The sequence below is a fragment of the Pavona decussata genome, unplaced genomic scaffold (assembly GCF_977016875.1).
Source record: "Pavona decussata unplaced genomic scaffold, jaPavDecu1.1 SCAFFOLD_48, whole genome shotgun sequence".
Classification (NCBI taxonomy): Eukaryota; Metazoa; Cnidaria; class Anthozoa; order Scleractinia; family Agariciidae; genus Pavona; species Pavona decussata.
In genome coordinates this window covers 5,486,478-5,501,476 of record NW_028145470.1, presented here as the reverse complement: position 1 = coordinate 5,501,476, position 14,999 = coordinate 5,486,478, and the positions used below count along the sequence as shown (strand labels likewise).

The 14,999-nt window shown below is 40.6% G+C and overlaps 2 protein-coding genes across 4 annotated transcripts in view; one reads left to right on the top strand and one right to left on the bottom strand.

Moving 5' to 3' along the window:
- Nucleotides 1-10,708, top strand: part of LOC146481963 (la-related protein 7-like) — a 23,416-nt gene extending 12,708 nt beyond the window's left edge. For all 3 annotated transcript variants that reach the window (XM_085108098.1, XM_085108099.1, XM_085108097.1), the window contains 6 exons: nt 221-840; nt 1,888-2,179; nt 2,867-2,926; nt 4,595-4,688; nt 8,454-8,545; nt 9,056-10,708. In XM_085108098.1, coding sequence (XP_084964224.1) covers nt 221-840; nt 1,888-2,179; nt 2,867-2,926; nt 4,595-4,688; nt 8,454-8,545; nt 9,056-9,139 — 1,242 coding nt within the window. In that variant the 3' untranslated portion in view covers nt 9,140-10,708. The remainder of the gene's footprint in view (nt 1-220; nt 841-1,887; nt 2,180-2,866; nt 2,927-4,594; nt 4,689-8,453; nt 8,546-9,055) is intronic.
- On the bottom strand, nt 10,164-14,999 carry LOC146481962 (uncharacterized). The gene is made up of 2 exons (XM_085108138.1): nt 14,463-14,999; nt 10,164-10,880 (listed from the first exon to the last, which is right to left on the bottom strand). The coding sequence occupies exons 1-2, from the start codon at nt 14,776-14,778 to the stop codon at nt 10,669-10,671; spliced, it is 528 nt and encodes a 175-aa protein (XP_084964264.1). The 5' UTR covers nt 14,779-14,999; the 3' UTR covers nt 10,164-10,668.

Below are 14,999 nucleotides of genomic sequence, written 5' to 3'. Positions count from 1 at the left end.
ATTCAAGGCCTCATGCAAAAATTATGTTGAATCTGAGCTAAAACAGCAAAAAGCAATCTGAAAAGTCATTTGGGTCTCTTATGCTCTCAGCCCTTCATTTTCAGGAAGAATGGGGAGGGAAGGGAGGTACTTGACCCATATTTCTCCCTTCTCCCCAACCCCCCCTCCCCCTGCCCACCCAGTGCAGCTAGACATTGACAGATATGTTGTTGTTATGTAGATTTTTAGCAAAGGAGGGAAACACAAGCAAGATATTGAACCAGAAGAAAAAAGTGAAAATGGCGTCACCGCAGATGAGTCGAGTGAACAGCAGAAGGTGTTAAAGGGAAAGAGAAGGCGATCACACAGTGAATCAGAAGTTGACACGCAAAAACACAAAGAAAGAAAAAGAAGGAGGACCATTAGCGAATCATCAGTTGATTCTCCGGACACAGAGCAACATGGAGATGTGAAACAGAAACGTAAGGATTTGAAGAAAAGTGATGGTAACAAGGTTAAAGATGATGAAGAGAGATTGGGTGGTGAGGGGAAGGACCATAGGGTTAAAAAGAGTGTCCAGTGGGAGCAAGATGGGCAAACGGCAGGTGTTGGTAAAGGAAAGAGTGTAGTGACATCTATGCTGGGACGGAAAAGATCACACGATGAGTCTACGAGTAACGAGGAAGGTGTAGACCAGAAACGACAGAGATTGAGTGAGAGCTCTGATTCTCATGCTAAGAACAGTGCTGTGGAAAGCGGCGAGGATGAAACAGCCGAGGGGAGTAAGAAACACAAGAAAAGGAAACGGAAAAAGAAGGAGAAGAAGGAAACAAGATTACCACATCTGCGAGTGATTTCCAAGTTAGTACAGTGAACTTTATTTGACTTCTACTCCTGTGAGCCCTCTGGGAGACTCCCATATAGAAGTGGCAGGGTGATCGTTGTACCTTTTAGGGGTTAAAATTTGTGCTTTGGTACCTTTAGAGTGCTAAAATAAAAAATGACTTCCATCAGAGGTGTGGTGGAACCTGTTAGGGTATAAAGGCGAAAAATATGAGAGGAAGTAAATGTCAGCCAACTAATTTGGTCCCCTTTAGGAGTAAGCAATTGTTCAGACCACACCCACAAGACAGAATTCTAGTACCTTTTACCCAATTTGAGGATTCTTTTTAAAATTTCCTACAATTAAGGACGGTGCCTACTTTTGTTACTGCACATACGTTCTGCGCATCTCGAGATACTCGGGTTTCCTATGGGTGGTGCCTGCTAATACAGGGATATTCTTGCGTGGTTTAAAACTATGCAGAGAAAGAAGAACTTAGCAAGTGCTCTTGGTATTCAAAAAGAAAATTGGGGGTAACCATGCATTTTTCAGAGATAATAAAGCTTCAATTTAGGAAAAAAACTGTCATACATTGCTTTATATTTTGGCCCTTTCTAGAAATATTGTTGCTTAATTATCTCTGAAAAATGCATGGTTACCCCCAATTTTCTTCTTGGATTCCAATAGCTCCTGCTAACATCTGCTTTTCCCGCATAGTCGTAAACCACGCAAAAATACTTCTGTATTAGTAGGCACCGTCCTTAACCCCATCACTTTTATATGGGAGCCCCCCCCCCCCCCCTCCCCCCTCCCGAGACACTCAGTCGTATCATCTGTTTCTACCATTTAAATGTGTGGATGAAATTCTTTTGTACTATAAAACACACAGTGAAAAGTGTGTTCAATTCTGATCATTTCTTGACCAAAGGTTGTGAAAATTGCTAAAGATTTCCGAGGAAGATATTAACTTTCATTTGAAGGCTATTTTTAGTAATTTAAATCTTAAAAGCGCCTTAAACTTTCAATTCTTTAAATTTGCTAAAACTTTGTATAGATAAAATCTTAGATGGTTACTTCTGTTGCAGGTTGGAATGGCTACAACTAAAAAAGGAATACAAGAATTTACAACGGGAAGCTATGAATAATTTGAAGAAACAATTACAGGCAAAATCTTCGCCTGACACAAACCAAGAAGCAAGCCAGGAAAAGAAACAATCTCAAGGTTTACATGCTAGTGCTGCGACAGGGAAGAATAGCAATAAAACGTCCAAAGACCCACATGAGCAAAAAAGGGAGGTGAAAAAACTGTCATATGCGCCTGGGGTGGTCTTAAGGTTCCACTGTCAAAATCATGGTACAACCAAGAAAGAATTAAGGGTAGGTGTAGTGTTTTGTTTGGTTTTGGTTTGTTTACCGAGATAGTATTGTAGTTTTAACTCTGGCATTGTGGTGTGTTGTTAGAACTACTCTTTGGCTTTCAGTTGAATTGTTGCTTTTTAAGATTTTACCTGTTGGCTAAAATGTTGGACCCCCACCCTGTGCAGCATAAATAAACAGCACCACGGGGACGTACTGCTCAGTAGCTTTCATTGGATTATATCTAGAGACTCAAAAGTTAGAACCACCTTGAACAGCGTAATAAACAGCACCACAGGAAAGTACTGCTCAGTAGCTTTCATTTGAATGGTCACACTTCAGGATTTCATTCATTTACTAAAAAGTTGACCATACCATACAATACAGCACAGTGAGTTTCATATGTTTACATTCACAGCGAGCTTAATACAATGTAATACAATAAACAGCACCACAAGGAAGAACAGTTAAATAGCTTTGATCTGTATGATCACACTTTAGAACTCCATTCACAAACTCCAAGGTTGCACAGCTAGTAAAATGGGACCACACTGAGGAAAGCACTGGTCAGTAGCTTTCATTTAGATTGTAACACCTTGGGTTTTCATCCGTAGATTCAAAAGTTAGAGCCGCATTTCCAGCTCAGTCTTAGGCAGTTACTCGTACACCGTTGTTGTAGTTTTTGAATGAGATCTTCCTTGTTTGTAGGCCACGTTTTCTTCATATGCACCTGTAGCTTATTTGGATTTGACAGAAGACAGTTCTGAGGTAAGAAAAATTTCAGACTTGCTTGGTTGTTGTTTTTAACATGTGTTGATTACTAACTCAGCTTCAAAAAACTTCCACTCGTCCGCCCGTCCGAGACGAGTACTCTCGTGTCTCGGACGAGTGGATTTCCAAAAGCACTTGTCCTACGGGACGAGTAGAGTTTGCCTAAAAAAAGATGTTCTTTTCTACTTGGACATTAAAACTAGCCTGAGTTTCGCGAAGTTTGGTTTCTTTTCATGGTAACTTTCCCGTTTTTGCTTCTGTTTTCCGAGAATATCCGGTTCTGTTGTTCCAATGATGACTGGGATCCACATACCATACATGGAAATGACAACCTCGTTTGAGACAAGGCTTCATTAACACTTGAACGAGGCGATTACCGTTGTGGCAAGTTTTGTGATTATTAAAGAAGTAATAAAACCTGTGAAAAAATATGAAGAAATTTGAATTTCAAAATTCCAACCAACATGGAAAAAAGAATTTCCCTGGGTTAAAATTGACGTGGATAAGAATGAAATGTTCTGCATTGTGTGCCGCAAGTATCCGACAGTAGCCGATAAAGCGAGCCGGCTTTATGGTGGATCATCCGCCACTGGTTTTCGCCGTCACGGATTCTCTTGTGAGTCACGAGAACAGCCATTCTCATTACTTTTGTTTTCAACGAGCTAAAAACGAAGAAAAACCAGAGCAGGCGCCGCTACAGTGAATAAGCCGTAAAATCGACGAGGAGTCAAAGGAGTCATCTTAGATCGCAGTTTTAATGCCTCATCGATGTGCTACATTTTTTCAAGTCGTGTATAAAGAATGTGAGTGATCCCCGATGTGTCTGTGCTGTATGAAATGGTGTTGTATTAAAAAGTGCAAAGAACAACATAAATTGAAAAAACTGTTAAAATAAATACTAGAGATTTGGGACAAAACAGATTATACAATTTCTACGGTTTTTTATGACATTTTGTTATTCACTTTAATAATTTTTTCGGACTAGTTAATTTAACTTTCGGACAACCAGAATCTGAACGTTACTCGTCCAATGGACAAGTGGAATAAAAAAAAGTCTTTTGCCCTGCGGGAAGACCTCAAAATTTAGAGGATGGCCGATGCAGCTCTGTGCGTCGAAATCTGGCCTCTCCCTTCGTTTTATTTCATTAAATAGAAGAAAGATCCTTGCAGTTATTTACGAAACTTGGTGTTCCGCGATGACTTACGTTGGGTAAATAACTGCGAGGGTCTTTCTCCTATTTAATGCCCTTACAAAGGTCTTTTCAAACACTCCAAGAGCTTGAGTTACCTGTGCTCTCTCGTCTATGACCTCACTGCCAAGGTCCCTTCCCCTCCTCTCTGGCTTCCCTGCAGTAATAACACTTCATTCCAGGATGACATTAAGGACCTTGACTTTAACGTCCAGTCTGTACAATCACTCCCCAGACATCACGCCGTTTATAAATGTTATTAGGTTTCAATATTCAATACACAATTGTTTTCAGTTTTTCATTTTATCCCCTTACTCCCACGTATCGCTATCTTTGTTATCTTGTAGTTTTAACCTAATAGTTTACACGACCCCACAAGCACTTCCATGCTTTAAACCTGATCATGTTTAAATAAAAAGATGTGTTGCTGCTGTTGTTGCGCCTCACTGCTTTATTTTACTCATCTTATCTTCAGGGTTATGTTCGCTTCTACACAGCGGAAAACTGTTCTTCAGTCCTCAAGGCAATGTCATCAACAAACGATGAAGTTAAGCTTGAAAAACTTACAGGTAAACTCTAGTTAGATGTTGTTTCAACTGCTTCGAACCTTGTTTGGCAAAGGTAGGACAAAAAACGCCATGGACTTGCATCCCATCCCAGGGGTGGGGTAGGTGAAATTACCTCGCCTCGACCCTCCCCACCCCCGTCTTTTTACTCATGCTACAGAATTCGTAGCTAAACGCCAGTGCTGAAGAGGCAGCCTGAAAGACCGGCGGAAATTAAGTCCAGAGGCAAACTGGTTTATTGAATCCATTTGGTTAAGCCATGCATTTTGTCTTTTGTTTGCAACACCAAACCAATTTCTGCTCCGGGTAGCAAACTACAGTTTTGCTACGATGAATATTTATCATTTTTTGGCGTTAAGTAGCGTAATCTCCCTGACAATGTTTGCACACAGCTTTTTTCATAACGGTGTATTAACAATGCAAGACAAGAGATTCAACCGTTAAGTGTTGTCCAATACACACAAACGGAATCCAATGGAATGGATTGGCATTCCATTGGTACACTGAATTGCATCTCATTAAGGGGACTTAGACTATTTTCGCTACGGTTCGGTTTGAGTTTAGCTGGATTCCGTTCGTCCATTGGTACCAATAGAATGACTTGGCATTCCATTGGAACACCATTGGTGAATTGCATCTCATTAAGGGGACTTAAACTATTTTTACTACGGTTCGGTTTGAGTACAGCTGGATTCCGTTCGTCCATTGGTACCAATGGTACGATTGGTACCAATAGAATGACTTGGCATTCCATTGGAACACCATTGGTGAATTGCATCTCATTAAGGGGACTTAGACTATTTTTACTACGGTTCGGTTTGAGTACAGCTGGATTCCGTTTGTCCATTGGTACCAATGGTACGATTGGTACCAATAGAATGACTTGGCATTCCATTGGAACACCATTGGTGAATTGCATCTCATTAAGGGGACTTAGACTATTTTTACTACGGTTCGGTTTGAGTACAGCTGGATTCCGTTCGTCCATTGGTACCAATAGAATGACTTGGCATTCCATTGGAACACCATTGGTGAATTGCATCTCATTAAGGGGACTTAGACTATTTTCGCTACAGTTTGGTTGGAGTACAGCTGGATTCCGTTCGTCCATTGGTACCAATGGTGCGATTCGTATCAATAGAGTGACTTGGCATTCCATTGGTACACCATTGGTGCATTGCATCTCATTAAGGGGACTTGGACTATTTTCGCTACGGTTCGGTTTGAGTACAGTGGGATTCCGTTCGGCCATTGGTACCAATGGTACGATTGGTACCAATAGAGTGACTTGGCATTCCATTGGTACACCATTGGTGAATTGCATCTCATTAAGGGGACTTAGACTATTTTCGCTATGGTTCGGTTCGAGTACAGTGGGATTTCGTTCGTCCATTGGTACCAATGGTACGATTGGTACCAATAGAGTGACTTGGCATTCTATTGGTACACCATTGGTGAAATGCATATCGTTAACACATGTAAGCCGTTTGAAACTTGAACGAATGGTCGATTGGTACCATTGGTACCAATGGTACAAATGGAAAAGTAGTCAGTCGATTGGTTAACCATTGGAATCTGCATCTGAAAACAAACGTCATGACAAGCGCGTACGCATGAATATAACTCGTTCTTTAATCCATGAACCGAAACAAGCGCGTTACGTATGAATATAACTCGTTTTTTAATCCATAAACCGAAACAAGCGCGATACCCATGAATACAACTCGTTATTTATTCCGAAACAAGCGTGCTACGCATTAATATTACCGGTAGCCGTTCTTTAATCCATAAACCGAAACAGGCGCGCTGCACGTGAATATACTTCGTTCTTTAGTCCATGAACCGAAACAAGTGCGTTACCCATAAATAAAACTCGTTCTTTAATCCATGAATCGAAAAAAGCGCGCTACACAGAAATCAAAATCGTTCTTTAATCCATAAACCGAAACAAGCGCGCTGCACGTGAATATACCTTGTTCTTCAGTCCATGAACCGAAACAAGTGCGTTTAATCCATGATCCGAAACAAGCGCGCTTCACATAAATCAAAATCGTTCTTTAAATCCATGAACCGACACAAGCGCGCTACACATCAATATACCTTGTTCTTTAATCCCAGAGCCGAAACAAACGAGGAACACATGAATATAATTCACCCTTTAATCCACGAACCCAAACAAGCGCGGTACGTATGAATTTAACTCGTTCTTTAATCTATGAACCGAACAAGCGCGCTACACATGAATATGACTCGTATATTCATGTGTAGCGTTCTTGTTTCGGTTCATGGATAAAGAACGATCGAGGTATATTTACGTGTAGCGCGCTTGTTTTGGTTTATGGATTAAAGAACGACGTACCAGTAATATTCATGCGTAGCACGCTTGTTTCGGTTTATTGATTAAAGAACCAGTTGTATTCATGTGTATCGCGCTTGTTTCGGTTCATGGATTAAGGAACGAGTTATATTCTGTTTGGAGCAGTTGTTTCAGTTCATGGATTAGAGAACGAGTTATATTTATGCGTAGCGCGATTGTTTCGGTTCATGGATTAAAGAACGAGGTATATTCATGTGCAGCGCGCTTGTTTTGGCTCATCGATTAAAGAACGAGGTATCTTCATGTGCAGCGCGCTTGTTTTGGCTCATCGATTAAAGAACGAGGTATCTTCATGTGCAGCGCGCTTGTTTTGGCTCATCGTGCATTAAAGGACGAGATATATTGATGTGTAGCATGCTTGTTTCGGCTCGTGGATTTAGGAACGAGATAGATTCATGTGTAGTGCGCTTGTTTCATGTTGTTTCGGCTCATGCATTAAAGAACGAGGTATTTCGCTTATATATCTAGGAAGATTCAAGTCATAACGTTTGTCTTGAGATCCAGATTCCAATGGTGAACCAATCGACTGACTACTTTTCCATTTGTACCAATGGTACAAATGGTACCAATCGACCATTCGTTTTCGCATGGCTTACAAGTCAGTTAATGAGATGCAGTTTACAAATGGTATACCGATCGACTGAGGAGCTTACCATTCGTTCCAATGGTACGAATCGTAACCAATCGACTGACTACTTTTCCGTTTGTATCAATGGTACCAATCGACCATTCGCTTTCGCATGGCTCACAAGCCAGTTAATGAGATGCAGTTTACAAATGGTATACCGATCGACTGACAAGCTTACCATTCGTTCCAATGGTACGAATCGTAACCAATCGACTGGCTACTTTTCCATTTGTACCAATGGTACCAATGGTACCAATCGACCATTCGTTTTCCCACGGCTTACAAGTGTTAATGAGATGCATTTCACCAATGGAATTCCGATCGAATGAGGAGCTTACCATTCGTTCCAATGGTACCAATCGTAAGGCGTCTTTGACAAATCGTAATCTTTTACCAATGGTACGATTGGTGAGGGTGTTTTGACGATTCGTAGCCGTTTGTGTATATTGGACATGAGTGGAGTCAACCGTTATAACTCTACCTCGTGCAGTTACGCAAGAGCACTCGCCTCCCACCAATGTGGCTCGGTTTCGATTCCCGGACTCTACGTTATATGTGGGTTGATTTTGTTGTTGGTTCTCGTCGTTGCGCTGAGAGGTTTTTCACCGGGTACTCCGGTTTTCCCCTCTCCTCAAAAAGCAGCATCTCTAAATTCCAATTTGCTCTGGAAAGTGTCCCCAATTTTTTAATAGTGCTCTGCGCTAAATACATTGAAGATTAAATAAAGTGATGTATTTTATTTGTTTTTTGTTTTTTTGTGCAGAAGAGGCAGAGAAGGATTATTGGGAGAAGATAAATGCTGATCGCGTGGCTACATATAATTCCAAGAGAGAAAAGAAAAGGGGAACTGAAAAGGTACATTTGCAGACCAATCTCATGAAAAATACTGAAATTGCAGTCAGGAATGAACGTAATGTAATCTTAAATGTGTATGATTCTGACTCGAAAAAAACGTTAAAAACAAAGCGTTTATCAAAAAACTTAGCACGACGTTTCGGCCGAAAATCTTCGGCCTTCGTCGTTTTAAAATCTTCGGCCTTTCGTCGTTATTTGTCATTTTTTAAACCAACGAAGGCCGAAGATTTTCGGCCGAAACGTCTTGCTAAGTTTTTGATAAACGTCTTGTTTTTAACGTGTTTTACGAGTCAGAGTCATACACATTTTAGATTACATTATGCAGTTTTTTTTTTTTTCATTCTTTCCTTGGTCTTTAGCCATACTGTAACAAACTATGGACCCTATGCAAAATGGCTGACATTTTAATATTATTAAAATCAAAAGAATATTTTACCCAGCCTCAGTCACACTTACAGCTACCATCTGTTCTCAATTTTTCTCAGTTAAGTTTGGTTCCTTGATATCTAGGTCGCAAGAAAAGCAGAAGCACTTCAAGTGCAACGACAAAGTCACATACGATTTGACGAAAGTGAAGACGAAGGAGAAACGTGAGATGAACAGCGAGTGTCTGTTCATCCGCTATCATCCAAGACAAACACTCCTCGATGTATTTTCAAGGAGTCGAGTGGCGACTGGTTGGATATAAACCCTCTGTGATTGCTGCGTTTCACCAATGTTGAAGCAGATCATTGAAGCTTCAAGTGTAGACATTTTGGATGTGTTATAAGTTCTTCAGGCAGATGAGTGTAGGTAGCGTAGACCGTATCCTTTTGTAGAGCAGGATGGATACTCTTAGAAGTAGTGTATGGATAGTCAAAACTTTAGTTTAAACTTTCAAAAAATGAAAAGTTCCAAAGAGTGAGAATTCTTAGCGGTAATTGTAACACTTGTTTTGCTTTTCACCGCTGGGGATTGTCCTGGATTTTGCGCGCGTGTCAGTTTTTCGCCAATATATCGGTGGCTAATTGCGGCTGACCAACCCAGCGCTGGCTTGGTGTATACTTAAATAATTCACCTCAGTATTGGTAAATATCCAGCATTATTATTCAACACATTGTAACACTCTTCAAATATGTTCATCGTGCACTGAATATTTGTCGTCAGTAGTCAACAGATATCATACCAATATACGTAATTTCGTGTGTCGGGGAGAAAAATGGCAAAATAACGATCCTCTCCAGCTTTTTGTCAATAACACTGGGCTTTGTTATCAATGTGTCGAAAGCAATAAAACAAATATCCTGCTGAATCTTGCGGAATATCGCCTGATTTTAGCCAACTCAGCCTGCGGCCTCGTCGGCTAAGTATCGGGCGATATTCCGCGCGATTTTGCAGGATAATTGTCAACTATCCACCTCTTCTTCGGAGAGTAATAGTTAATTAGAAAAGGTGACAGGAATGGGAAATTGAAGTACCTTGTTCCAGACTCTCAGACAGTTGGGTCGGCGAAGAGTTAAAATCAGAAAGCAAACGTGAAAATGAAACGCGCGCGAAGGTCAATACATTTCTTTGGTTTTTATAAAGAGTGTAACACCAAAGCCCCCTCAGCCGATTATTGCCTCAGTCCCTGTTGTTATTGTTCCGCGCTGGTTGTTGTAGAACTTGAGCCCTTTGTGCTAAAATCATTGTTTGTCCTTAACAACTAGAACTTTGCTCAAGAAGCAAACAAACGCAGTACCTAGATAGACCAGTACAATTTTAAATTAGTTTTAAATTAAAGGGAAAATATAACTGACATCTTTCTTACAACTTTTCGTTCCACAGTTACATTTGTGTTACGAGCGTTTGCGTGTAATTTTAACGTTTTCTGAAAGTGAGTTTGCGATATCAAGATAGTGATCTCATAGACACATGACTTCTGTGAAGTTATTTTATCATAAAGAGGAAAGTAAGCGAACCAGGTGTATTATCTAATAAGTAATTATCAACTTATTACTATCTTACTTTAAGTTTTTTTACTTTAAAGTCATTAAAATTAGTTATTCGTCCCAGTCCCCAGTCATATTTCGTGCTCACTATTCGGTCCCAATTTCCTCTCTACCTACTCTTTTCAGAGGGACTGGGAACGAGTCAGTCACGTGTCAAGGTGAGTACAATAAAGTTTCGGAATCATTAAGTTTATATTTTTCTGCAAATTTCTTCGCCTTGCTGCTCTGTGTTTTCTTGTGTTTTCTCTTTCTGTTTAGTCTTTCTTCTTGTTCAAAGAGTCCTTCTTTATCCCATCTGTCGCAAAGTCGCGAGTTCTTCATGCGATTCCAGAGATCTCTTTTTATGCAGATGAACAGCAATAAAACTGGAAGAAAAACAATGATTTTAGCTTTACGTTTGGCAAGCGGTTTTGACTTTACGGCGAGATTAATGCTTTCAAGCTTAATTGAAACTTTTAAACTCTACTTAAAGGGACTTTGTCACGCCAAGCGCATGCGCGCGTTGATGAGAAGCACTTTAAAATCGTTCGCCGAAGTTTTTTAAATACCGTCGGAGAGTTGAGGAAACTGTTTTCATCTGTTTGAATCGCATTCATCTTCGGAAGGCTAGCTGAATTTTTTTTATTAACAAAACTTCTTTAGTAATAACAGAAGCCCTTTGTTGCGATATTTTTGAAAGCTTTTGTAATGGCGGGAAAGCAAAAATCCCGCGACGAGTTGCATGCAGGACTACTCGGAATATTACGTGATCGTGTTCTTTGGAACCTTTTCCGTTTTTGGAATGAACGGAATAGCATTCAGTTCATTTTGCTTCCGATTCTAGAATGAACTGAATATGGTTTGGAATACGCTCTGAATGTGCCCTTTTGGGAAAGTTTTGACGGACAAATCGCACGCGCCCCACGAGAGATGTCCTTAACGAACCGTTGAATCCAACAAGCTTGCCTTCGATGACGTCTTGCGCTTCGCAAAGCCCTGAGAATTCACAAGGACAAAGAATTGTTCGTCCTCAACTTTTGCTACCGTTTTTTGCACATGTTACTGGTCGCAATATTGAGAAAACAGCCCAAAAACTTGCAGTTACGGGTAGAGAAGAGATTTCTTGATGTTCCACCCTGACAGTTGCGCGTGCGCCGATGTATTGGCTCTCACTGCATTCTCGTTTCCAGACCCCGCGCGTGTTTTAGCCAGCTTTCTTGGTGCTGACCGAAAGGAACGCAGCCTCTTGGGAACGAGATTGCTCTCATTGCCGTCAAGAGTGTTACGTTTCCAGAATTCCTCGCTCTTCCGGAATTTTTATTTTAAACCTGAACAAGAATTCCCAGAATGTGCTAAAGGAATGTACTCTTAAAAGTGTTTTCAGGTTTCAATATACAAGGACTCGTGATTTACCTAAAAAACAAAATGGCCGCCCGTTTCTTCGCCGATCTTCTGCAGCGATCACAGCGATGCAACAATTTTTATTAAACAGCAAAGTAGCTAAATTCCATAAAACAAAAGTGGCGTAGAAATCTCGGCTCATATACAGGTTTATCTGTATGTTGTGCAAGCCCCGAATTTACTCACGTTTCCAGAATTCCTCGCTCTTCCGGAATTTTTATTCCTCATATTCTGTTATTTTTAAACCTGAACAAGAATATTTAGATTGTAATATGGGATTGCATCCTTAAAAGGATATTCTGGCTTCGATATATCGTGACTCGTGATCCAGTTACTTCCGGGCATGTAAAAAAACAAAATGGCCGCCCGTTTCTTCGCCGATCTTCTGCAGCGATCACAGCATTGCAATAATTTTATCAAACAGCAAAGTAGCCCTCGGCTCAAATACAGGTATGTCTGTAGGTTGTGCTACCCCCGAATTTACTTCAGTTCAACTGAAGACATCGTTTACTCCATCCCATAGTTTCTTTTCTTTTTCTTCCGCAATCATTCCTGAATAGGAATACTCGTACAGAATAAACAGCAATCAAGTTCTTTGGTAACTTATTTCGGTCTTATTAAGTTGTTATCTGCACAATCTGCTGACAAAGGCAAAATGAATGGAACGACTGCACTTACAAACGAGGAAAAAAATTCAAATGCGGTTTATAATTGTCCTAGTTTGCGTATACACATAACTTTTGAATTTTGTTGCGGAAGAAAGATGTTTTTAAGAAGATGTCAGAAACGTGTCTGGTTTCACGTTCTTTGGTAACTTATTTCGTTTTTGGAATGTGTCGAGGGGTTTAAAAATAGTATTTTGTTGTTATCTGCACAATCTGCTGACGATGGCAGAATGAATGGAAATGGAACGGCCGCACTTACAAACAAGGAAAAAATGCGGTTTATAATTGTCCTCGTTTGCGTATACACGTAACTTTTAAATTTTGCTGCGGTAGACAGATATTTCTAAGTAGATGTCAGAAACGTGTTTAATTGGCTTTTCTGTGCGTTAAACTGCAAAATAAGGCTTCAAAGTTGTATGATAACAAAGTCTAAAACGAGCGAGTGAACGATAACTCCTTCGTTGCGCATGCGAGCACTCACGAGTTAAAAAGCATACAGACAAAAGTAGTTGCCAGGCCGGCGGGACGCATTGTTCCGAGTGACAGGGAAAGTCCCTTGCAATTGTCCAAGTACAAGTCTTTTCTACGTCAAGAACAGATCAATAGAAACCAAACTTGCTGAATGAGCGAAGAAAGGTCTTCAATGTAGTGGCGCTAGAAAAACTTCGAGGAGAAGCTACTTTGCCAACGGCAGTCCATAATTTAGCAATCCGATTAAGGTAAGAAACCTGAAATTACGTGTTAGTCCTGCAAGACGGAATTTTTAACATGATGCTAGGATTGAAGTTTTGCGCAACAATAGAGAGATTTAGCATCGCGTTTACGGCAAACGGCAAACGCGAGGCTGAAATTTTCGCTTTGATGTAAAACAATGAGTGTTTTTGGTTTAAGCTTATCTCCACCCAGTCGGCGACAACTATCGAGCAAACACGAAAAAAACTGAGAGAGAAGTGTGTACACAAGTTTATGCATTTTAGAACAAACAGCGGCTTGACGTTTCCCGTTTGGCGTTATCCGTAAACGCGAAGCTAAATCTCTCAAATGAAATTCTGTTATCCTTTGAAGAGGAAAAGATGCAGCGAGACTAGCGAGTGAGAGCAGAATCTTTTTCCTGCTTTATAATAGTTTCACCCGCGGCGAAAAGATAAAGAAACGCTTTTAACGGCGGGTGAAATAAAAGCTGGAAAACGGGCATATGCTCTCTTAGGTACAACATAGTTGACAAACTGTGCCAACTGTATGGAGTTAAATCTTTCGTAACCTTGGAGCCGATAGCTAACTCTCAAACCAGGTAACATTGTGCGGAAACGTAACATTGTTTATATCGGTCGCCAGAAGGGGAGGCTCGTTGCTTGTTTTGTCGAGCAAAATTGGTTTTGCTTGATTCAAAAACATTTTCTTGCTTGTGAAAGGCAAAATTTGCTTCCGCAGCATGTTTGCTGCGGGACTGAACTTGTTAACATTTGCGTCTTCCGCAATGCGGCGCGGCAATGTTTTTGTAACAGTCCTTTCAAGGTTAGGCTCGCCTTATATACGGCTCTCTAGCAAGAAACCGTACTTTGTAATGTACGTGATAAACTGTCAGGGCTATGTTTATTCAAAGGACTTTTTCCGGGGGGGAAGGGGTAGAGCTTATTATCGGAAGGATATTTGAGTCTGAGATTTGCATGGGGGAGGGGGTTATATTCGGGACAATTTTTAGCGCAACACAGCGCACAGACAATTTTTTTGGCAACATGAAGTTTTGGGGAAAAAGACGGCTTGAAATGTGTTGCAGCAACAAATTTCTTGTCCGCCTGCTATACGGCAACGCAACTTTTAACGTTAAAACGCGTTCCGTGTAACATTACCTTTATGGGTTATTTTCATGCGATTGAATCAATACAAAAGCTGAGTACCTACCGATAATCAAGACCGCTGAAATCGCAGCACTAACAATGGGTACTATTAGTGGTTCTGGCTTGTCGCAACTTTTCCACTTCCATTCTCCGCAACCATTCGTCTCTACTTCTTTGTTTGTGGCGCCGTAAACCTTGCATAAGAGCTTTGCCTCACACCAGAAACAGACAGAATCGCGCACGCAAGTTTCACAGTTCTTTGCACTGCTGCAAACCAATGAAGATGAAGTCGAATTTGTTCGTTGACTATAAATCTTAGTTGGTCCCAAAATAAATACTGTAATGACTGTAGTGAAGAAAATATTCCAGGCAAAATTCATACTGCACGAATATCAGTGCCGTCTCGGCTTTCGAGATGCATTTGAAGTTGTTCATGTACGCGCGCAACGCGTAAAGACGTTAATTCGTCAAGTTTGGAAATTTAAATTTGCGCGCGCATGAGCGGAGGTAAAAGGAAACGGCCCAATTTTGCGAGATCCAGAAAAAATAGCATCTCATTTATTTTTATAAATTCAATGCAAGCAAAGATACAGGTCGGAGT